Raw genomic sequence first — 24635 nt, 5'->3', positions numbered from 1 at the left:
TGTCATACAAAGCTAAAGCCTGACACTGGGTCTTCCTGAGATAGAGTGCAGGTGCAGTGCGATTCAGAAGCTGGTCCCCTACCTGGAGTCCTTCTCATTGGCATTTGTCCACTGCTACCGAGGAACATTCCTGTGCTCGTTTCTGTACCAGACACTGTGCCATGGGCGTGGTGCTCATCATCTCCTTAAGTCCTCACAATAGGCTGTGAGTGAGGTGATTATCCCCATTTCAGAAGGTAAGGAACGGACTCTGAGAGGCAAGGTTTTAAATGAAAATCAATAATCAGCTCCATCAGCTTCAGCTGTAACACAGATTGCTTTTCTTTTAAAGGTACAGAAGTAAAAGGATGGTTTTAAGGAGGAGCAGCCCGTGAATGTGAGCCGGGTGGGGGCATTTCTTTCCATAGCTATGTTTTCCCCTGAACGAACAGATATTAGAGCCAGAGTGGCATTTGTTTACCAACTACAGGGGCTAGTGTGGTGAATGAAAGAGTATCTTTATGTGCATTGTTTTTAGAAATTTCCAGCCAAACTCCTCCACTTACTGCTGTTCAAAGAATAGCTTCCAAATCAACATTTAAAAACAGTTATTCTTCCAGTAATTTAAGGTAATGTCCTGGGTGTTCATCTTGGGTACTCTAGAAGGGCTGAGTAGGCTGGGCCTTAGTACGGGGCAGGATGCATGGGAGGCTAAGCAGGGTGCACTTGTAGGAGGCAGCATGTCTCCGAACTGTTGGCTTTAATTTGTCTCAAGTGAGATGCGAATTGAGAGGAGGGTTTAGCAGTATTGGCAGCGTTTGTAAACATTTGTGACGTTATGTGACCTTGCCAGTTGACGTCGGCCAACTGACTTGTTGAACAGTCCAGGTATCTACAAACTTGTGGCCTGAGCCACCTATGATTTCTACACAACCCACAATGTGTCATGGTTTTGTCAGCTGTAAGCCAATAGAGTATGCAATTATGGAATTCTTTCTTTTCATCAAATGAAGTTTTAACTACAATTTGTCAAGGTAAACTGTGGCAATGGAAGGATGAAGGACTGGAGATGAATAAAGCACCATTTGCTTTAATTTGGATAAAACTTAAAGAGGAATAGCCTGAGCTTGATGAGTTTACTTCATACTCTTTTTCAGCTCCCATCAACTGGAGATGAATAAAGCACCATTTGCTTTAATTTGGATAAAACTTAAAGAGGAATAGCCTGAGCTTGATGAGTTTACTTCATACTCTTTTTCAGCTCCCATCAACGTGTCTCTGAGAGTGTTCTGTCTATCATGTGTTATTACAACAAAACATAGAAATCATTTAGGGAGACATTTTCCTCTATGAGTGGGGTTGTTGCTCAGTTAGATCAGCCAGAAAAAAAGTCATTGGTCATATTCAAAATACTAAATATTGATATACATACTGTTAATTTATTACATTATATAAAAGCATTATTTTGCAAGGTTTCAAAATTGAAAACAAAACTGAGCTTCACCACAGTTTAAGAGCCACTGCCCTAATGGGAATTCCCAGGCAGGGATGGAAAAGGGTGTGAGTGTGTGAGTGTGTGTGTGTGTATGTGTGTAACTGGGTAGCCAGACATAAAGGGAAGAGATAAAACAGCTCCCTTTCATCAATAAAACCACAATCGTCTTGGATAATTATATATTGCATAGTCCCCATCGTAAACAAAAACATTTGTTTCCATTTTGGTTGAAATGAAAGCTAACTATTTCTCTTTTCCAGGCTGGCTTTGCTGCCTGGTCAGTGAGCTCAGGCCACTAATGAATGGGTGGCATCCCAGGGTCTACCCACGAAAGACCCATTCTGACCTCCCAGAGCAAAACCCCACTGTTTAAAGGGCACAGAGGGCAAAGCCCTGGTGGCTTCCCTCCTTCCTTCCCTCCCTCCCTCCCTCTGTCTCACACCCATCTTCCTGTAAACCTTTTTGCTTGTAGAGAACCTGCCTAGAAGGTGAGCATGGCCCAAAATATGCCCCTGACCACCACAGAAAGGCATCGTACCCAGTGCAGCTCTGGGGAAAATAGAAGCCTCCACCCAATAGCCCAAACCCTGCCCTCTCCTTTGGAATCCACTAGTCCTAGGCCTGGCCATCGAACTTTGGTTTTAATTTACTTGTGCCACAGGGTGACTGACATGGGTTTTTTTCTTCTTGCTAGAATACAATTGCAAAGTGAGTCTTCATGTCCATGATGCGGAGGCCCTCTGTGGAACTCAGTGTCATTTGGAAGATCCCCAGTGGTGATGGGTAAGAATGGCAGCTGACAGTGGGCCTTCCCACAGGTCTTTGGGGAAGACAGAATTTAGAGCTGGGGGCCTCTGATCATCCTAGTCCTTCACACAACATTTCTCAGCGTGCCCTGAGGGGCAGAGTCAGTAAATGTGACCCCAAAGTCTGGAAGCAGGCACTCCCATTTCTCTGGTTTAGAAAGGGGCTGCAGGCCAGGATAAGAGATCATTTGGAATGTGTCCATTTGTGACTTTCACAATGTCAGATTAATTTGTCTTCTTTAATGTGTAAACTGCCAACATGACTTCCTGATTCTCTCATCTTTCTCGATTTCCCTTTTCATGGGATTTCTGTAAAGGGGTGACCCGTTGGTTTGTTGAGCACTCATGGGTCACAGGTATGGGTAGAAGGCAGGTCCCTTTAAGTGAAAGCTCACTGGCTCCACGTGATCCATCCCCCTGTCTGTCTTTTGCCGGAAAAGCCTCCTTGGGATCACCACTGATGAGCATATCATGCCACAGTATGACTTGATGCCTATCACTTGGTCTTCAGTCCATCAAAAGAAAGGTGCTGGTCTCTGGTCCTGCCTGGAGTCAATGCTGACCTCAGCATTTGCTCTACTGTAAATTTTCGAGGGAGGTGAAGACAATGCTGCATCAAGCCAACCTACAAGTCGCTGTCCAGGGGAAGGTGTATTGCAATACGAGCCTCCCTAAAACCCCATCCATAACCTTGGTGGATTCCACAAAATGAAAAATACTATAAGCTGCCATTACACACGCTCTCCAATGCAAATTACATTCCCTAAGGATGCAATTTATTTTCTTTTCATTGTATTTAATTCCAAAAGAAAGGTCACACTTCTTTGCTAGGTAGGCAAGCTGTTCCAAAGGACACACTAGAGAAAGCACCACTCCCCACCCCAAACCACATTCCCAACACACTCACCTGTCCACACTCACACAATCACATACACACACCCACACTTACATACACATGCTGACACCTGTGCACTCATGTGCACACACTCATTCACACTCTTCTACACATTCACACTCAGGCATACTCATACGCCTCATGAGCACACTTACCTGTGCACACTCATACACATGCAGACACGGGCACACTCATACATGCTCACATGCTCATTTGCACCCAGACACAGGCATACACATTCATTTGCATGCACGCACACACTTTTTAATGTAACGATTTACAGGAAAGAACAGCTGGAACTCGCTGGGATAACCAGGTACGAGTGCTCTCTGCAGAGAATAATGGCACACAGGTTTGTGTCTTCTGACTGAGGGCCCTCCTGAAGGGAGGTCTGTACCTCCTCCCTCCTTTTACACAAGGCGACAGGTCAGAGGCCAGGGTGGGACCAGAGCGAGGGAGGCATCGTCTCTGGCAGCAGCACTTACCACTCCACACTGTGGAGGCCAGAACAGCACCCCAGAGAACACTCATTTGCACAGGGGAAATGGCTCATCTTTCAAACAATGGCAGAAGAAATCCAGCAAAGGTCACTTTTCCTGTGTGAGCATGTTGAAGGCCAGAGAGTGGCTACTTCTCTGCCTCCTGCAACTCCCTCAGTGTGGCTCGGAGGAGTCGGCGAAGCTTCCAGAACACGCTGGGGGCGTCTCTCCGGGTGTTCCCGCTGGGGACCCCAGGGTCTGCACATTCCTGCACCGCCTCCTGTAACTGCAGCTGAAGCTGGAAAGAGACCGCAGAACTCTTGAGAGGTGCGGAAAACCAATGGCGAAATATTTTGTCACAGATGACCTGAGGGAAAGAAGGTGGGCAGTTAATTTAGGGCAGCAAATCCTCCTGAAAGCTTCCCAAGCCCAGGATTGGTTCTGAAACAGATCTCGGCTTCTCTCCCACCCCCACCCCCACCCCCACCCCCGTCCTTCAGGGAGCACACTCCAGAGACCATCCGATTTGGAAACATGCATTCACTTCTGCCCCTTAAACCCTTCAGCACCATGAGCAAGCGATGCCTCCGAGAGAAGCCAACGTCTGTGTGAGGCAGAAACGTCCCTTTCCAGCCCCCTAGCAGATGGACGAAGCTCTGGGTGACACTGTAAAAGGACTGGACACATTTCTAGGGAGGAAGGGAAGCAAAAGTCACAGTCACTGCTGCAGAAGGAGTTGGTCCTTTGCAGGCCTGAGGGAGGTCAGCTTTGCTGTCACCACCTGGAGACGAGATTTCTTATCCACAAGCCAGTCCTAGTGACCACATTGACCATCTGACCAGGTCGTCCAGGGGGCCAAACAGTGCATGAGGGAGAAGTGTGTGAACTTGAGTGACTGCCTGTGTAGCACTTTAAGGCTCATGAAACAAAGGTGTATTTGACAGAAAAGGCTGCAGGCATAAGGATCTTTGAAGGCTCTGTGAAATGTGTTATTCTAGGAGCAGAGGTAAAAATTAGACACTCTCTTTAATTCTTATCAGGTATGAAATTCAGTGATGCTGAGGATCCTAGAAATTTCTCCCTGTAAACATCTTGTTTGTTTTGTAGCTCTGACAGCTTCCCCCACGTTGGGAGAAATGACCTGCCCCTGCATGGTGCATCATGCTTTATTACTCTATATCACACTTTATATCAGACTCAATTAACAAATGCCTCCATTGTAAAGAGCTGCTGCTTCACAGAGGACAAAAACCTTCAACTTCTATTTCACAATCCCTGCAAAGGCAAGGATTCCTTTCAAAACCTAATTATGGCTTTTTTTTTTTTTTTTTAATAGAGAATACATTTTCATGTGCAAAATTTAAAATGTTCTTAAGGCTAGACTACGATCTCAGGCTCCACCTCACCCTGACGCTCAGCTCCCACTCAGAGAATGAGACATTCTTTGACATACACATTTCCTTTTTCTTTTATTTCACACATAGGTAATATATTATACACACTGTTCTCAATCTTCCACCCCCGTTTATATGAGGGAGATCCCTCCAAATTGATTTTTCTTTTTGAGACAGGCTCTCACTCTGTCACCCAGGCTGGAGTGCAGCGGCGCCATCTTGGCTCACTACAACTTTGACCTCCGTTGTTCAAGCGATCCTCCTACCTCAGCCTCCTGAGTAGCTGGGACTACAAGGGCATACCCCCATGCCTGGCTAGTTTTCGTATTTTTTGTAGAGACAGGGTTTTGCCATGTTGCCCAGGCTGTTCTTGAACTCCAGGGCTCAAGCGATTTACCCACCCTGGCCTCCCAAAGTGCTGGGACTGCAGGCGTGAGCCACAACGCCCAGCCATTCCCTCCAAATCAGTTCTTATGAGGATATTCCATGTGACTTAATGGCTACTTCTGAAATGTGTGCATGTGTCATAAGTTATTTGACCAGTTCCCTATAGATGGAATTGAGGTTGCATAATAACTTTTGCTATTATTAACAATGCTGCAATAAATGTCTTGCAGATATATGCTATTGTATTTTGTGCATGTGACTATGTTTCTAGAAATAGGATTTCTGGGTCAAAGGGCATGTGCATTTTTTGTTTTGATAGACACATTAAATTGACTCCATAAGATTTCTTCTCATTTACACTCCCCAGCAATGTATCCAAGACTGCTCATCTTCCCTTAGCCACTCCAACACAAATGTCACAGATTCATTTTGCCAACAGATGGGTGAAAATGGTTCAATTTGCATCTTTCTTAGTTTGAGCGTTATTTGTGCTTCCTTTTCAATGAATGGTCAAGTTTATATTTTTGGCCTTTGTTGTGTTCATTTGTAGATGCTCTTTATATCTTAAGGACATCGCCCTTGCTTTAGGTTGGTTCCCCAGGAAGTAGACTCTAAGACGGAGGTTTGCACACAGGGATTCTTTGAGGTCTGTCCTTGGGAAGCACACTCCATGAAACTGAGGAAGAAGTAAATGTGTGGGGCTGGGGGGGTCCCTGTGGAGTTGTCCCTTAGTGAGGCACAGGGGCTTTGGTGTCAGGCCCACCCTCTTTAACCAATCACTAGATGCTGCCCCTGGAAAGTGGGTCTCCCCTTGGCAAAGCTAGTCCTGGGGGGAATGAGCTCCAGCAGCCGGGGCTAAGCCCCCTTCCACCCTCTACATTCCTGGTCTATAAGAAGAACTCCAAATGTTTTACAAATATTCTCATTTAACTTTTAAATTTGCTCTTTTTTTTTTTTTTTTTTTTTTTTTGTAATTTTGTTTATGCCAACATGGGTTTGTTTGTTGTGTGTTTTTTTTTTTTTTTTCCTGAAAGATAATTAAATTTGTGAACTGTTCCTCTTTGGCTTTGTTTCATACTTACAAAGGCCTTCTCTATACTAGTATTTGAAACTCTCCCAGCTTTTTCTGGTACCTTAAGGATTTCTTCTTTTTATGTGTAAGTATCTGAGCCATCTGGAATCTAGTCTGAGGTCAGGAGGAGGGAGCTACCTTGGTGTTTGTCGTGCCCGGCAGCCAGTTCACCAGCACCGTTCACTGTGCGACCCAGCTGACCCTGCCCTGGTCTACAAGGCCCCCTTTATCAGAGGCTAAATATTTGTATTTCATTAGTCTATTTCTGAGATAGTTTTTATTCCATTTCATTGATTTGTAAATTTATATAGAGCAAGAATTTTGGGGGTAATTTGGGTTGAAAATGCAGAATATTAAGGCTGGGTGTGGTAGCTCAAGCCTGTAATCCCAGAATTTTGGTAGCTCAAACCTGTAATTTTGGGAATTAGAATTTTGGGAGGCCAAGATGGGAGGATCACTTGAGGCCAAAAGTTTGAGACCAGCCTGGGCAACATAGTGAAACCATGTCTCTGCAAAAAGTAAATTAAAAAATTAGCTAGGTGTGGTGGCATGCACCTGTAGTCCTGTTTATTTGGGAGGCTGAGGTGAGAGGATCCCTTGAGCCCAGGAGTTCGAGGCTGCAGTGAGCTATGGTTGCGCCACTGCACTCTAGCCTGGGTGATGAAGCGAGACCCTGTCTCTAAAATAAAATAAAATAGAAATAAAAAGTAAAAAACCAAGAAAATATAAAATAAAGAAAATTGTAATCCTACCTTCCAGAAATACTTGCTTTTGACATTTTGGTATATAAGGGATTATATACTATTTAACAGAAATGGAATGGTATTGTAAATATTAATTTGTAACCTGCATTTTTTTCACCTAATAATGCTTCATATTTTCTCATATCCTTAAAGAAAATGTAATTTCATTTTCAGGACTTTATTCAAAGTCAATAATCAGATATGTGCACAAATAAAATTGCTCAGCTAAAGAGCATGGCTATGTCTAACAGCCACGACCCCTCAAGAGAGAAGTAATTCACAATCACGTTAACAATATAGACACTTTTCTATTTCCTTGAAGCCTCAACTGTTAATTAATAGCATTTAAATAACTACTCCCAACTGGTAAGTGAAATTTACAATCATTGGATTTTAATCTGAATGTCTTTGAATGGTAAGATAAAATGTTCTTCCATCGGGCGCGGTGGCTCACGCCTGGAATCCCAGCACTTTTGGGAGGCCGAGGCGGGCAGATCACGAGGTCAGCAGTTCAAGACCAGCCTGACCAACATGGTGAAACCCCGTCTCTACTAAAAATACAAAAAAATTAGCTGGGTGTGGTGGTGGGTGCCTGTAATCCCAGCTACTCGGGAGGCTGAGGCAGGAGAATCTCTTGAAACCAGAAAGCAGAGGTTGCAGTGAGCCAAGATTGCACCACTGCACTCTAGCCTGGGCAACGAGAGCAAAACTTTGTCTTTTAAAAAAAAAAAAGTTTGTCCAAGTTGTTTGGCCATTTGGATTTCATCGTTTGTGTGTTTGGTGCCTGTTCTGCCAATTTTCTTTGTGTTCATCTTGCCCCTTGATGAATTGGTAAGAGCCCTTTCTATAGAAAGGGTGTAAACTCAGCCTCTCATTACATCGCAAAGAGCAGGCATTTGTGTTCCTATTTTGTGGGTTGGGATCACGAGGCGGTGGACGCTCAGGTGAAAATTATCTTCTTCCCACAGCTCAAGAAGAATGATTTCATGACGGACTCACCAAGGGTGTGAGTCCACATTAAAGAGGCTGGGATGGAGACGCCTCTGCAGGCCGCTACATTCCTAGGCTTCCTGAAAGGGAAATGCTCAGTGATTCTTTGGCCTAAAAGGTCTGTGTAGACTCTGGGGTGGTGGAGTCGGGGTGTTCGTTTGGCTTGGTTGGGACCACTAGGTTAACAGCAGACCTGTCCCCACCTTCCCAAATCATCCCCCATCACGGCTGATGCAGCACCACATGGGGCTCCTCTCTCCTCTCTCTCCTGCTCCCACCTCAACTGCATTTTGGGTCTGCAGTGGGATCACATTGGCCTTTCAGGTTTAAGGAATGAGGAGGACAAGCTACAGTGGAGGGCCCTCTAGGAGAGTGGGTTGGATAGTGTGGGTCCAGAGCCTCCGCAGGCCATTGCATGCAACCAGGCCATAGGGGAGGTCTGCCTAGACACTGCGGGAGCCTCCTCCGGGTATGATCAGCACCTGTGGGCCCAGATGTCTCCGCCGTCACCTGAAAGCCTCAAGTGAGGGCAGAAAGAGACAGCTTCTGCCAAAAGAGGGGAGATGCTCCAACCCCAGATGGGGGACCTGAGACCCGCCAGCTCTGACTGCCTGAACCCTGTATGTATTCCATTTGTGGCTGATCTCCTGGACTCGGCTCCTTTCTTCCTCTCTAAACCACCTCCTGGTACTGACCTCTGGCCTGTCTGGATGGTAGTTTCTGTTCAACCTCTAGTTAGGCCAGTGTCTCGGGACTGCTTCGCACCCTTCTCAGTATTATCTTTGATGGATTAGTCTCAGGGTTCTCATCGTGTATGTGCCCATGCTTATGAGAGGTGGTAGATACGTGGGGTGGAGCCTGGGCAAGAGGAAGCCCAGCAGCCAGCTCTGCAGGAGCTCCCTCATCAGATGCCCCTGGTCGCCTGGCCAACAACCCTGGGGGTAGGCAACCAAGAGCACATGATTGTCCCATCCCCACCCTCCTGCCTTTATTGACCACATCGAGCCGGATGGATGGCCTGAAAAGGTTGACCTTGAGCTCCACTGAGGGTATCTGAAGTGCCAGCAGGCAGAAACAGCCAGACAGCGCCCTCTCTCCCCGCAGCTCCGGCAGCCTCTGCTTACCTGCAGGTTGTTGTTGACGCGCTGCGCTCCGCACTTGTTGACTCGTAAATCACATCTTGAAAAACAGTCAAAGAAATTGCAGTCTTCATCGTCTGTGCAATTTTGCTCGAGGATTTCCCTCATTTTAGGTTCAAAAAAGGCCATGTCCACATCAATAGCCACCACCTGTAATCAAAACAGCATGGGGCTATCAAAGGACTACTGGTGGGCTCCGCGGAGAGAGAGCCTGTTCACAACTTCGGTTCACCTCGTGCGGGTGCCACTGTCCAGGTCACAGGTGATCCCACAACTCCCATGAGCCAAGAGGAAAGCCCTGGCCATGCCCTGGGGAGTGGATTGATCCCCTAAAGTGTCTGCATGCATTTTCTTTTACACAGGCGACTGTCATAGTTACAGTGGAAGGCTTTAACTGCAAAAAGGACCTCTGCAGCCACCAGTGAAAGCCCAGGATTTGGAACTATCACCACAAGTATCACTTCTCGTCTTCAGTCATTTTCTCAGCTTTGCAAGTAGCAACTCTGAGAGGCCTTATACATGAATTTCCCCTCCGCTGCCTTACCACGTGGGTCTCTGACCTTCAAGGGTCAGGATTCTAAAAGCTGTAAGATACAGCGAATCTATTCCCGTAAATACAGGCAATCCAGGGAATCCTCGTTTGAGTGGCGGGTCTCCAGGTGTGATGGAGAAACTGAGGTGGGCAGTGCCTACATTCTCTTCATGGCATGTCTGTTACCTGAGTCAGCTGGTTTCAGACTGACCAGTCAGACGACAAAGTGGGGGAAATATCAAAGTTCTCGAATTAGGACTGATACACAGAGGCCCTGAACAGGAGCGATGCCTGAGTTCCACTGTCATCGTGAGAACCTGATGACCACTGGAACTTCAGATTTATCTTCCTGGCATCGAACCAAACAGACTTCAAAAACAGAGAGAGAATAACTTCTAAATTATGTAGCTCTTCCACCACCACCTGGATCCAACAACAAAAACAGATGAGCTCAAACCTGAGAAAACCTGGAATCTGCCCAAATCAAGCCGTTTATAGCTTCGAGGTATTAAACAGCCACTAAGAAAGTTGATGAACTTGATGGAGTCAGTGGCATTTCACAAGCCTTCACAGGTCAGCATTGAAATATCAGCCTTTCTTTTTCCCTCTGGGAGTTTCGAAAAGGGTTTCATTTGCTGGTCATTGCCTCTTCAATCCTACGCAGTTTGGGAGGCACCTTTTGGTTTTGGTTTTAGTTTTTCATTCAGGATTGATGCTAGAAGGCAATGAAGTTTCTTGGGGATTATTTAGTAAAACAGAGCAGGGGAGAATAATTTAGTTCAAAATATGTGGAGAATAATGAAGATAAACAATACAGACAGACCTTTTCTCTATTTAAGGGGTTTTGCCTAATTACTAATTCAGGCGCTGTAAGCAACTTCTCATTTTAATCTTTCCTATCCTATTATTTAGCCAAAACAAATAGCCGATTTCATTATTTACCCCGGTTAATACACTAAAAGTGAATAAGGACTATGCTAATGAATCTCTCATCTTTATAATTCATTATTGGGGCTACACGACTTTTCTATTCTTTCTATGGTTTCTCGCGATCTCCCCAGCCTCCCCCGGGCCCCTACTTAGAATTTTAGCTTCTTGCAACTTCTCCTTCCCATTTCTGATAGTTTCCTTCTCATCTCCCAGGGAGAGCCAGATTTATTTTTTTAATTTTTAGTGTATGGGGTCTAGAATGGATTACAACTCTTATAAACATAACCCTATGCACCTAAAATAAGAACAGTATTAAAAAAAAAAAAAAAAAAACCTACATCATGTTTCTTAATATCAAGAGAATCATAAAGTCCTTCCTGCATAAAATTACCTAACTTGCCTCTTCTTCTTCAAACTTCCTCCTGGCATCAGAACAGGAAGATGAATGAGAATTATTTCATTCTTCACCAAAAACTGTGGCCCTGGAGTAGGAAGCCATACCATCTGTTGGAAAAGATCACTGACTGGCAATAGTTTCGGATCATGAAGGTTCCTAGTTATTCATTTACAGCCACTGGACACATTCTCAAGATCTGCAAGTGTGCAGACGAGAGAACGACTGTGAATGACCAATTCTTACACCTCCACTGGGAGGCGCCCCTTCCTTCTGCCAGGGCAGCCCAGCAACCTGGGCTCAAAGGCAGGGCCCACCTGCGGGGACTCTGAGATCACTAGCTCTCAAACTTGAGCACACATGAGAATCAACTAGGAGCCTTGTTTTGAAGACCGGGATTGCTGGCTCCCACCCCCACCATTTCAGATTCAATAGGTCTGACGTGGTGTCTGAGAATTTGCATTTCTAAATGAGCTCTCTGGTCATGCAGATACTGCTGGTTTTCACTTAAAAGTTGCAAAATCTTGGGTAAAATAATTCCTTGAACTTCAGGGTCTGCAAGAAGGGTGGAGAACAGGACTGGTGAAGGGGTCTCCTCCTGCCCTCCCCTCCCTATTCTTGCCCAGGCCAAGGCTGCAGTGGAGGTAAGAGCCCTGAGCGGTGCAGCACCAGCCAACAAAATACAGTCTGGTGCTAGGTTGAGGATGCACAGTCACGATTTCTTTGAACAAATATTTTCTGCTGATGGTGTGCAAGATACTGGAGGCACAACTTAGGTGGTTCCCACAAACCAGTAACTGGATAATCAACAAGTGTGTAAAAGCATCTGATGTCGCCCACTCAGCATCACAGACCCCATCAGCCTCTGCTCCTTCAAGAAGCGGATATCCTTGAAGTTCCCGCAACAATTACAGCACCTGCTGGGTCCCACTCATTGATGCCCACTGATACCTGCTGGAGGAATAAGGGAGTGACTGAGTGGCGAGAACTGGCCCGCAGCTGCCCGGAGCTGGGGGAGGTGGGTTGTGCGTGGATACTCCCTGACTTCCTCCTCAAGGCCTCGGTGTGGCTGTGGGTCATTCCCCCTGACACACATATCGGGACAGTGTCTGGGAGATGCTCAGGGTATTGTAGGCGGGGCTGAGTTCCCCCCGAGCTCCCAGCCCAGCACACAGACCTCCTGGAACCTCCCAGAACCTCCTAGCTATTTCCCTGACATCGCTGACTGGTCAGCCCCTCCAGGGCAGCAGGAGGTGAGGCATTAGGACAAAGCACTCAGGGCAAGATATGTGATGCCCTTCACAGGAATGAGGGCATTACACTGGCAGCAAATTTAGTTTTCCAGCTGCCTTCAGAAGACCATGCCACTCCTAGGCTACCTGACTTGGAGGCCATGACTGGCAGTCACAGTGCCTGCTTTTTGTCCCTTTATGTTGCAACCATGCTGAAGAGCGTGGTCCCACCATGAACCAGGCCCCACAGTGACCAGCATGCCCAGGTGACTGGAGCTAAGCTGGTCTGGCCATTCTGCTGCCGGCACTGGCCGCGTAAGAATGAACTTGTTACAGCAGGTGGGGGAGCAGAGCATGCCACCTTCCCCAAACCCATCCTGCAGCCACGACATCCCTGCCAGTCTTATTACTACTTCCTGTTGGATGGTCCCAGTGCCTGGCACAGCATGAGGGCACCGGGATGATCGCAGCCGCATTAATCTGACACATCAGTGTTTGCCTAGCTGGGTGAAGGGAGAGGGGTTTGTGTTACACGGAGACACTGAGGCTCCTGCTGCTGTTCTTCCACACCTCACTGTTCTCACACAGCCGCCTGGCCCCAGAGTAGAGATGAGCATGCATGTCCCCTGTGGTGCAGTGGCAAGTATTTCTACCTGGGCAGGGCTTTCCCTTGTGGAAGGCACTAAAACCCCATTTGTTCCTCTAGAAGTCTTACATATGGAATAGAAACTGACTGGAACCTCTCCAGACAAAAAGCACTGGGGAAAGTTACTTGATGTCACAGAGCATGGGCAGCTTGAGAACAGCGTCCCCACACCGGAGGCCATCCTCCCGCATCGTCCTCGGCAGCTCCTCGCCTCCTGTGGACTGTTTTCTGCACAAGTTAAACAGACCCGCAAGAGAGGTTGCTGTTACGTGAGCTCGAAGCAGCCACAGAGCTCAGGTGAAGGAAGCAGAACAGCCTTCTGGAAGGACAAAGCTGGCCCAGCCCTCTGCCTCCCACTGGGGGCTCCGTTCATTCAGATTCTCACTCGAGATGCATCTGTTCCTTGCTGACACCCGAAAGGACGTGTTCTGGTAGGTGGGAGTTCTCTGAGGCTACAGAAGCGATAGTAGTTTGCTAACTCAGGACACAAGCTCAGAAACCTTCTCATTTCCTTCCCACCAGACCCGAGAGCTCCATTCTCTGCACAGAAACACACCGCCCTGCGCCACTTACTGTGAAGTCGCTCCGGATGGCAAAGTTTTCCGGCTTGATGTCGCAGAGGTGGAGGCGGTGGGAAAAGTCACTGTCAAAATGGTTCACCATGTCCAAGAAGCTGAGCGCGATGTCACTGATGGCCCTGGCCTGGCCACCCCCAGGGGCACCTGGGACCCGGTCCAGGGGGAAGAGTGCCCTGTGGTGGGGGCTGCCCGCGGCGAGGAACTCCACCGCGTAGAAGTGGCCACAGGAGCCCAGCACAGGCAGCACGTGTGGGCTCAGGTCCTGCAACAGGCTGAAGTACACGTACTCCTCCTGCTGCAGCAGGGCCCACAAGCTGGCCAGCTGTCCCCGCCAGCGCGGGCCCCGCCTGCCCGGCCACCATGGCCCCAGGCTGCTGTTGGACAACTCCAGGCCCAGAGCGCTCTTGACCTCCCCAGCCACCATCAGGAGGAGTTCTGCCTCGGGGATGTCCTGGCCACCCTCCCCTGCCTCCTCTTCCAACAGGCTGAGGGGCGGGAAGCTGGAGAAGGCCTCCTCCTTGGACTTGAGGACCACGGGCCGGCCGCGCCAGTCGGCCTGTAGCACCTTCTTGCCCCTGTCGTAGTGCAGGCAGCGTTGGAACAGCAGCTTTCCCGCCACACACAGGTCCTCGCAGAGGTCCCCAGCCAGCGCGCCGCCCCGGTAGTCCTGGCACTGCAAGGAAGGGAACAGTCAATCACCATGGGGAGGGCCGGGTGCCGTCCGTCTCTCGGCTGGGGTTAGGGAAAGGGACAGCCTGGCCTCTGCCCTCAGGATGCTGATAAGCCAACTGTGCAGAGAAACCTCAGTCCTGTGGATCACAGAGGCCACTCAGTCAGTAATTCAGGGGAAGGTTAAAGGAGCCGCTCACAGTCATTACACGACTCAGTTAGGCCTAGCACAGGTCTGCAGAATCAGGACACCTGCGACCGGGAAGCGCGACTTCCTATCATTCAGCTGGGTGGCTCTGGGAAGCCAGAGGCCAGGAAACCAACAGGTGAAGGGCTGGACCAGGCCAGTAGCTCTCGACTCTGGCTACACCGCAGGGTCACTGGGGGAGCTTCTAAGTCTCACATCTAAGCAGCTAGGTCAGGTCTCAGCAGAGGGGACCCAGGAGCCCTATCTGCCCGCAGGCTGGTCCACAGTAATGACCCTTCCTGCGGTACATTCCTTGCGCTTGCTGTTTTCCACATGAAATGGAGTGGCCTGTAAAGCTTTCAGGCTGGAGGTTTGCAGATGTTTACAGGAGAAGCCTCTGGAGGATACATGAGTGAGCACAGGGCTCATGGCTGGTGACCTGGAGAAGAAGGGGGACCAAGGAGGACCCATGCAGGATACATTCTGGAAGAGTAGGGCGTGTTTTCATCTGGGCGGCAAGCAAGACTGTCCACGAGTCCCCGGATGGGGTGTTTCTCCTAAACTTCAGGAGACCTTAGGATGGAGCCACTAGCGGACCTGGCGACCTTCCCCACCACACCACAAATTCCCTGAGAAGCCCGTCCAGCCTGATAATCCTGCCAGAGGCAGGGAAGGAAGAAGTGAAGTATTGAAGGAAGGAGAGGACTGTCATCCTCTTCTCTCTTTTCTTTTTCAGAAAATCTAAACCACGGGACCACTTTAATTAGGGGTTGAGTATATTTCCTAATCCCACCCATTTCCCCAACAAATGAGTCTTCCTCCATGTCAGCAAATGAAGGCCTGTCTTCCTTCCGGAAACTTCTACAGCACATGAAACAACAGTCACCTCGTTCCTCTAAGGCCATGAGAAATGCCAAATCCCAAAGCTGTTGTTCTCACCCCATTTCATGTATGAGAAAGGACCTTGAAGTCTCAGCGGTGGAAGGGCAGCTTTGGTGCCAGGACAAAGGATGGGGCCAAGGGCCACTGAGCTTGGATTCCATGGCCCAACCTTGCTGCCACATCCTCACCTGCTCTGGGCCTCAAACTCCTTTCCTGCGTCGCACCCCCTGCCTCCCTGCATGGTGACTGTACCGGCCAAGAGGGTGGCATGCGTGCATGCCACAGCATATGCACGAGCACCAGGCATCAGGAGAGGCCTGAGAACAGCCTTGGGTTCATAATTGGATACTGCCCAGCCTTGCAGGTGGCCAGGTAGATCAACTTGACCCATCCCAAGCAGGTTACAAGCAGCTCCTTGAGGTCAAAAGCTGGACCTCTAGTGTCTAGACGTATAAATAATTCCAAAATCAGGAGCATGGTGGCTTACCCCTGTAACCCCCGCACTTTGGGAAGCCAAGGCAGGCAGATCACTTGAGGCCAGGAGTTCGAGACCAGCCTGGCCAACATGGTGAAACCCCTTCTCTACTAAAAATACAAAAATTAGCCAGGCGTGGTGGTACATGCCTGTAGTCCCGGCTACTAGGGAGGCTGAGGCAGGAGAATCACTTGAACCCATGAGGCACAGGTTGGAGTGAGCTGAAATTGTGCCACTGCACTCCAGCCTGGGCAACAGAGCAAGACTCTGTCTCAAAAAAAAAGAAATCCAAAATCAAAAAACCTCTGAAAACTTACAAGTTTTTCATGACTCATTTGACCTTATGTGGTGTCAAAACCCGGCTGAAAAGTTACGAGCCTATTTGTATCTATATGTGTTTGACTTGGTGTGAATTCACATCCATTTTGCCGCAGAATTATTAACTTCATTACTGGCACTGCCCCACATGCAAAATATAAGGTAGTATATGATCTTTCTAACATTCAACAAGATTTGAATTTTGAGACACACCTGGCCCCAAACCATTAGATAAGAGAGGGACTGGGGGCTTTATAAACACTGCAGGCTAATCGTTCAAAGTGCTTATTGAAAAGAAACACTCCCAGACTCCCAGTGCTTAAAAGAAGTATCTAGATATTTTTCAGGACTATTTCAGGTAGTACAACAGCCTGAAAGGCCAAAGCCAAGCTGTCTGACTGCCCCCCTGGCTTCCTGCTGAGATGGGGGGGATCCTGCCAGCCACTGCAATTTAGATCTCTGTAAAATGCATTGGGTGGGGGCGACGGGGGTCTTGCTTGGCTAACACAATGATGCAAGCGAGAGAGACCTATAGACAGAAACTCATGAACCTGGCCCTGGAGCTAGGGACACCACCCTATTTGCCTGGGGCTGACTTTGTGTCTTTGGAAACCCACATCCGTAAGGAAGTTGTATGAACATACACTCACCAGCTGCTTTAAACACCTTTGGAGTTGTGCGCCTCCTGTGTTCATCTTGGAACTGAATTGAACAGAATCTTGGTTAAATGTCATTCTTTGGCTTTAACCCTGGTCACTCTTTCCCAGGCACCGGATCATGAAAGGCACATGGGAGGATCCAGACCCTTCGTGCCCAGCATGCTTTGCTTGCCATCGCCTCCACATCGCCCTTCGGAAGAACGCGGCAGCTGGTCAAGCTCCTCTGAGACCTTTCAGGAGAGCCCTGAGAGGTGAGGTGAGGACGAATGATAAGGAACTGAGGCCACCATGAGCAGGAAGATATAGACGGCATAAGCAGCAAGGGCTGTTCATTTTACTTGTTGGGGTTTGTCCCCTACTAGATCTGGTATTTACAGAGTTTCACGTCTCTATAAATCTGATAAGAAAGTGCAAAGCAAAAACAAAAAACAAACAAACAAACAAACAAAACATTGTTTCCTGTTCTCCTTTTAAATTTAAAAAAAAAAAAAAGCTTCTGTAAGTATGATACCCAAAATAGTTTGGTTCACTCCCATAAAATTTTACAATGTTCTCACATATTTAATGAAAAGTACTTTTCCATAAAGTAGAGAACCATTGAAAAAGAAAGAAAAGCACAGAATAGGACTCCAGTGTAGCCAGAGGTGTGACCCTGAGCTGGGAGCTTCAGACTCCTGCAGTGCTGAGGAGGGGAGGGCGGGGAGACGTGGTCCTGGTTGCAACTGAGAGAGGAGGCTCAGGAGAGAAGTGTCAGAGAGACACAGGGCCCTGTTTTCTATTAGCCTGTGATGAGCAGAGTGAGGAGGGTGCCCACTGTGACTGCCAGGGCCTGAGAGACACCTGCCAGCCAAGAAGCCACCTCCTCTTGGCTCCACTGGGATTGGGACTGGGCCACCCCCAGATCACCAGCGCCAGCTTTCCCAGCTGCGCCTGAGCCTGGACGGGCCACCATCTGGCCACAGCCGCCAGACTCCGGAGTTCGTGGAGCAGAGGGGATAGCCTTTGAAATTCCTAAATAACATTAGAGTGACAGGGCAGGGCCACAGTGAGGCTAAGCTTGGCACAGATTGGGTCTGCCTCTGGGTTCTGCCCCTGGCTTGCTGTGTGACTCGCTTCCGAGTCTGGAAAATGAGGACAATGGTGCCGTGTCATGGAGTCAAACAAGGTCACAGGGAGACAGTCCTACCACAGTGCCCGGCCTAAGGTGGCTCGCTCAAGGCTAGTCCCCTCTCCAGCCCTGGTTAGGAAAGGGTGGGGGGTCAGGGCGTCTTCTTCCTGGGGGAGATGCCTCTGAGCTCAATTTTGAAAGAGGAGTTAGAAATCTGCCTTAGCAGGCAAGGGAGAGGCCAGCTGAGTCACGGAGAAGAACTTGTGCAAAGGCCCCAAGTTGCAAAGTAACCCTGTGTGTTCAGAGACCCAGAAACGGCCCCTGGGAGGAGAGGGCACAGTTGAAGCACGCGCCTACTGACAGGCTGGGTTGCTGTATGTGAAACACCGTTCGGGTGTCTCCATCGGACTCACATGCTTCCTACCCAGCCTGGCCAAATCAAAATTTGCCCAGAAGCCAGCCCCACCCCTAAGTGGAATTCTTGTCTTCCTCCCCTACCCCAGCGCTCAGTAAATCATGCCCATGTGAGAGCGTCACTGGGTCAGGTCCCCACAGCACCGTGTTTAATACAAACTGTGCCTCATCAATGAAATACAAATCTATACGAGATTTGCCCCTGTGAATTTGGAGGGCAATTCCAAACAGGAGTTGTGAGACATTTAGAACAATGGTGTAACTGTTGAATTTGGCATCCAGCCTATGGGTTTTGGAAGGAAACATTCATTTTGGCTGTTTTTCTGAAGATCAGAACATTGACTTCCAAGCCTGCCTCCCTGATACCTGCTTCTTGCTGCGACACTGGGTATCAGAAAGGGCAGAAAGTGCAGGAGGTGACGAAAGCCTTAACCAGACCTGCCAGCTTCTACAGGTAAGGTCTTGGGTTTATAACCTAACTTTTCAGTATCCCGGTCACCGCGCTTGTCCTAAGAAAGCATTTACATTACAGCGACGCATGCCCAAAAACACACACAGCTCTTCCTCAACTTACAACGGGTAATGTCCCAACAACCCCAGAGTAAGTTGAAAATGGGTTTCATACCCCTAACCCACTGAGCATCACCGCTTAGCCCAGCCTACCTTCAACATGCTCAGAACACTTACAGCAGCCGATGGCAGGTCAAAATCATCTCAAACAAAGCCAATGTAAAATACAGTGTTGACTTTCTCATGTAATGTATTGAATACTGCCCTGAAAGTGAAAAACTGAATGGTTGTATGGATCCTCCAAGTGAGTTCCTACTGAATGCATCTCACTTTCACCACATCATAAAGTTGAAAAATCGTAAGTGAAATCAGCATAAGTCAGGGACCGTCTGTATACAAGTGTGGTTATGGCACAGATGTTCCTTGATATCCTTTACAATGAAGTATTTTCGGCGTTTCAGTTCCTACTCTTCTTATGTAGAATGCAAAATTCGTCTCCCATGGCTTACCAGTGTTAACGTCTAAGTCTGCAGCATTGGTCTGCATGTCTGGGCCTGCTAAGCACAGAAAAAGATTTCATCCAGCCTTTTAAAAAAAACAGTCAACTTAATGTACAAATTGCAAGTTTGAATTTAAAATTTTTATCAGGCCAGGCACAGTGGATCATGCCTGTAATCCCAGCAGTTTGGGAAGCTGAGGCAGAAGGATCACTTGACCCTGGAATTCAAGACCAGCCTGGGTGGGCAATAGGGCAAGAGCCCTGTCTCTGCAAAAAAAAAAAAAAAAAAAAAAAAAAATTAGCTGGGCCACACTTATAGTCCCAGCGACTTGGGAGACTGAGACAGGAGGATTACTTGAGCCTGGAAGGTAGAGGCTGCAGTGAGCCACCCTGTCTCAAGAAAACAAAGGAAAACCCCAAAAACTTTCATCATCTTAAAGATAATAGTAGAATTATTTTATTAGCAGCATGTCCTATTGAAGTAGCTGGGTTTTTGGTTTTTAAACTCAATAGAAGTAGTTTATACAGGTCTATTTTAAAAGGTAGTCTTTCTCAGACTCCTCTTTGCGTAGGAGGAGTTCCTAAGGCCAGCTTAAAGACAGGTACATTTTTTGTATCCAAATGTGTGTGTATATATAATCCACAGGTATTGGAGTTGGAAATAAACTGAAAAAACAAGTTAGTCTCATTGCAGCTAACTCTGGCGTGCTGTTAAAATTAATTACATTTGCAGTGGATTTGTGCTTCTCATGGATGTGAAAATATCCACACAGATGCACATTCCCATCAAATCAGTCCTAGCTTTTGTAAGAAGCACTCTTTGCAATCATTGCTTAGTATCTTTCTATGTCATGGTTCTCAGGCAAAAACAAAACCGGTCCACTCTAGTGTAGAAAAACTGTTGATAAGGTCCCAGAGGTCATGTCTGAGGGCTGGGTTTTCTTTTGTGTGTTTGTTTTTAAGGAGCATTAAGCTCCTATGCAGTTTAGCAACACTCATACTTGACAGTGGTATTCTTTCCGAAGCAGCTATGCTGTGCTTTGCGGAATCTCAGCGCGGTTAGCTCGTCCACTGTGTAACCCCTCTCTACTTTAGGAATGTGGCCGAGCATTCAGGCAGAGTCATTCACTGCTGAGAAATCTCTCTGGGTATGTGCCCTGGATGCTGTAGTCCCGTTGGGACCTCAACAGTTTCTATCACAGAGGCAAAGAAAGATAAGCCTGCCCTATTAAAAACGAAGCTCTAATGTAGACAACTACATGAAATTCCATCAAGACCTAACTAGCCAAAAGGCAGTTAAGCCTTCAGGATAACAGTCTGTGGGAATATCTTTGACATGCTTTGAAAATGATTTGCTATGGAAGGGTTAAGTATACGAGGTGTTACGTACGTAGGGTTTCCATTGTTAGAGAAGCCGCTTACCGTCACGTCATTGCTACCATCAGACTACACAGAGTCATGTCCTGGTTCCTCACCATGTTAACTGTGTGAAGCAGGGCAAGTCACTTCACCTCCCAGGGGCTCAGTTTTGCCATCTGTGAAATGGGGATACTAAAAGCAAATACTTCATAGAGGTTGTTGAGGGAATTCAGTGAAATAAGCCCCATGAAATGATTCACACAGTGCCTTCCCAGAGGAAGAGTCAACAGACAGCAGCCCACATCTTCTGCCTCTGTGTGAAGGGCTCAGCCTGCAGAATGAATGAGAAGCCAGGCGTATCAATGATCCAGCACCAAGCTAGCCCCCCAGCTGGCGAGGCCTGCTGACACTGCCCACTGGAAAAGCGGGGCTCCAGAGACCTGAGTGCACCTATTTCTTGATTACAGTGTGTTGTTCCTCTTCAAGCCGCCGGTAAGAAGAGCCCTAGAGTCTGACCAGGAAAATCTGAGCTGGAAGACCCGGGGCTCAATTCCCTTGGAACAATTCAGGTTGGCTCTTCTAGAAACTTGTCAGTGGGATGTGGTTCCCTAGAGTGGAACCTGCCTGGGGAGGTGGAGTGTGGGCTTGGGGAGAACATGGAGACCTCTGACCCCTATCCCCTGACTCACCCCTAAGCTTCTTCCTCTGATTCCTTTATCCTACAGGTGGGTTCACCCCTGGCAGGCCAGCAATGCCCCCTGCCAGGCGGGAGCCTGGGAACACTGGCAGCCCCTGCTACCGGGGGTGGGAAATCCACCACAACTCCCTGGGCTCTGCCAGAAAGTCTCCCTTCGGCTCAGCTGGCAAAGTGGTTTCTTCTGTGCTTTGGTATTCAGAGTGAAAGCTAATGAGAGTCTGGAGGCCCATCAGGAAAATAACAACCAGTTTTATTATTACAGATAAAAGCCAGGCAGAATGAATCGGAAAGTGCCAGGGGAGTGGAGACAGAGGCTCAATTCAGTTCAAGTCCTCAGAAGACACAATGACAACCTCCACTTGGCAACTCAGCCCGGCAGAGTTGGGATTGTGAAGACTGGGGTCATATTTAAACCCTGTCCTAACTGAGAGTGTCCTGGGTAAAACTTGAGCCAGGGAACTGTGTGGGTCTCACATCAACATATGCAGGATGAAAACAGTAGAAAAGGAAGTGGCAGGCAGACAGGGGGAGAAAGGGTTCTGAGAATGTGTAAGGAGTAAGGAACTCAAACAGGGCCTGCGGCAAAGGCTGCTCCCCAACAAACCAGTTCACGGAGACAGCGTCACATCAACACCTAGGGAGATGGATGTGGCCTCCGCCATCGTTCTTTTGGCAGTAGGAAAGATTGAGGGCCTTCAGGGGCAGAACCAATCTCTCCAGCTTTATGTCTGACCAGAAATGATTCCATATGGCTGCCATTGAAGATATATTGGTAAAGCCTCTAAACAGAATTGGTTTTAATTTACGACCTGGAATGCTGGGAAAGTTATGATTAGCAATTACTTAAATTATGCTGGACGATTTAATTTCCATTATTAAGCCTTTCCTCACTTAACCAAAGGTAAAGAAATGAAAAATGGCATTCCTTTTTTATCTTAATCTAAAGGATTACTATATTAAATTTGTAAATAGGTGTTCCACTCTAGCCAAACCATCAATGTTTGTTTATTATAATTAGTCTATCAGCACTCCCTTCACAAGAAAACCAGGGGGGAAAAAATTTATAAATGAAAAGGATTTTTATGGGTTCCTAAGAAAAATCAATGAGCTCTTACAACTTAACACTGGATAAAACTGGCCCAGTGTGGTGGTTCACGCCTGTAATCCTAGCACTTTGGAAGACCGAGGTGGGAAGATCGCCTGAGGTCGGGAGTTCGAGACCAGCCTGACCAACATGGAGAAACCACTGTCTCTACTAATAATACAAAATTAGCCGGGCGTGGTGGCAGAGGTTGCGGTGAGCTGAGATCAGGCCATTACACTTTAGCCTGGGCAACAAGAGCAAAACTCCATTAAAAAAAAAAAGAAGAAAAAAAGAAACTTGATGAAACTTAAGTGTAACACTAGAAGGGGTCAATAGAATCTATGGGTGTCTCACCTACATACGTTCAATTCACGATGACACTATGACCCGCGTCAGAGTTAATTAGGGAGCATAACTTGTTTTAGCTGGTATACCTGGCTCACTTTTTAAAAAAACAATTTCAATCTCACTTAAAAAATCATTTACTTTAAAAACCTTTGTGGTCCCACATTTTGAAAATCTACAATCTCAAAAGGCCCACCCATATGTAAGCAACTGGACTGAAAACTTCCCATGTGTTTCTTGAAGAGTTTTTAGAAAACAGATCACTTTTCAAACCAAATGCTTAGACGGTCACTATTTTAGGAAGTGAATAATTGCTTGAGAAGTCATGTAAGAGTTGTTGCTACTATCTTCCCCTTTCTGGGATTTAGGGGACTCCCACGTTTATTCAAGTCTCCTTTGCGCCTGAAAGAACGGCTAGCCACGTTTCCAGTCAACTAAAGGTGGGTATTTCATTCACGTGATGTGAGCCCAGCGCACGCAGCAGTCTGCAAAATGCCAAATGTTTCTTCCTCACCCTAATTTTCCGGTTCAGTTGAGGAGCTGCTGGGTGCGAGCTTTCGGGCCCTCCCGGGTTAGGAGGCTCCTGTCGAGGACCCAGGATCCGGGATCCGCCCGGTCCGAGCCGCCTTCGCAGCGCGCTCTGCTCGCCAGAGCGCACGCTGCATCGGTTCCCACAGACCGCGATCGTGGAGAGCCCGGGCTCTGGAGCGCAGGAGGGCCGGGGTCCGACCAGCCCTCCGCATGGGCTTGGCGAGGTAGGGGGAGACCTGGCAGCTCAGGGCGGAATCACAGAACGCGGGCTGGGCTGGAGCGCTGCGGACCCGAGAGACAGAGGCGTGGCACCCCGGATCCCGAACCCCGCACTGGCTCGTGCCCAGAGCCCGGCGGCCTGACACCGGACGCCGGCACCGAGGGGCTGTCCGGAGGCTCGACCAGACCTAGACACTCGTTTGAGACCCGCAAACTTTCTTCCGGAGCTCGGGCTCAGGGGTGGCGAGAGTAGGACGGAAAGGCTGTCTGGGGACAAAGGGCAAATGCTGGCGAAAAGGGGAGAGACACCCCAGCTAGCCCACAGAGCATTCCCGGCTGCTTCCCCATTCGGGGGACCAGGGCGTGCGCCTCTGGCATTCCACGCAGGTGTCGGGACCCCACGCCCCCGGCGGGTGCCACCCAAGTCCCCGGGGAAGGCTGGGGGTCGGGGACGGGTGCGATCCCCCCTCCCGGGACGCGCGGCGCGGGGCAGAGCGGCGGCGGGACTTACCAGCGCGGCCAGGATGCGCCGGCTCTTCTCGTTGGTGCAGCGCTCGGAGAGGACACCCGGGTGCGCGCGGAGCAGCAGTGCGGCCGCCAGCACCCAGCCCGCGGTCCACGCGGCGAAGGCGAGGAGCGCGCCCCGCCCGCAGCGCCCGCAGCGCCCGCAGCGACCGCGCCTCCCGCACCAACCAGCCCGTCCCCGCGCGCCCGCCGCCCGCGCCATGGCCAGCCCGGCCCGCGCCCCGGCCCCGCGGCCACCCGCGCCCCTAGTTCTGCACTCGCGTCGCGGCTCCGCGGCTCAGGCCCGCGCGGCGGGGAGGGGGCACAGGGGAGGGGCCGAGTGAGGGTTGGGGCAGGCCCCGCGCCTGGGGCGGAGGTGCGGGGAGGGCGTCCAGCAGCAACACCCCGCGAGCCCGAGCACGGGCTGGGGGGTCCACTCGCCACATCCCCTGCCCCACCCTCCCCTTTTTTCTTTTTCTTTTTT

General features: G+C 48.8%; 1 protein-coding gene across 1 annotated transcript; it reads right to left on the bottom strand.

Annotated features, from left to right (window-relative positions):
* Window positions 1-2096: 2096 nt before the first annotated feature.
* On the bottom strand, window positions 2097-24374 carry DIPK1C (divergent protein kinase domain 1C). The gene is made up of 4 exons (XM_050768254.1): window positions 24159-24374; window positions 13687-14364; window positions 9365-9529; window positions 2097-4021 (listed from the first exon to the last, which is right to left on the bottom strand). Exons 1-4 carry the CDS (start codon window positions 24372-24374, stop codon window positions 3803-3805), a joined length of 1278 nt encoding a protein of 425 aa, XP_050624211.1. The 3' UTR covers window positions 2097-3802.
* Between the last annotated feature and the right edge of the window lie 261 nt (window positions 24375-24635).

Source organism: Macaca thibetana, chromosome 18 (genome assembly GCF_024542745.1).
Source record: "Macaca thibetana thibetana isolate TM-01 chromosome 18, ASM2454274v1, whole genome shotgun sequence".
In the NCBI taxonomy this organism is placed as follows: domain Eukaryota; kingdom Metazoa; phylum Chordata; class Mammalia; order Primates; family Cercopithecidae; genus Macaca; species Macaca thibetana.
This window is presented reverse-complemented; position numbering and strand designations above follow the sequence as displayed.

Coding starts and splice junctions, on each gene's coding strand:
- DIPK1C (XM_050768254.1), bottom strand. CDS start 24,374: ATGGCGCGGGCGGCGGGCGCGCGGGGACGGGCTGGTTGGTGCGGGAGG. Junction 9,530..13,686: donor CCATCCGGAGCGACTTCACA/GTAAGTGGCGCA, acceptor TTTTGATTACAG/GTGGTGGCTATTGATGTGGA. Junction 4,022..9,364: donor GCGTCAACAACAACCTGCAG/GTAAGCAGAGGC, acceptor TCTTTCCCTCAG/GTCATCTGTGACAAAATATT.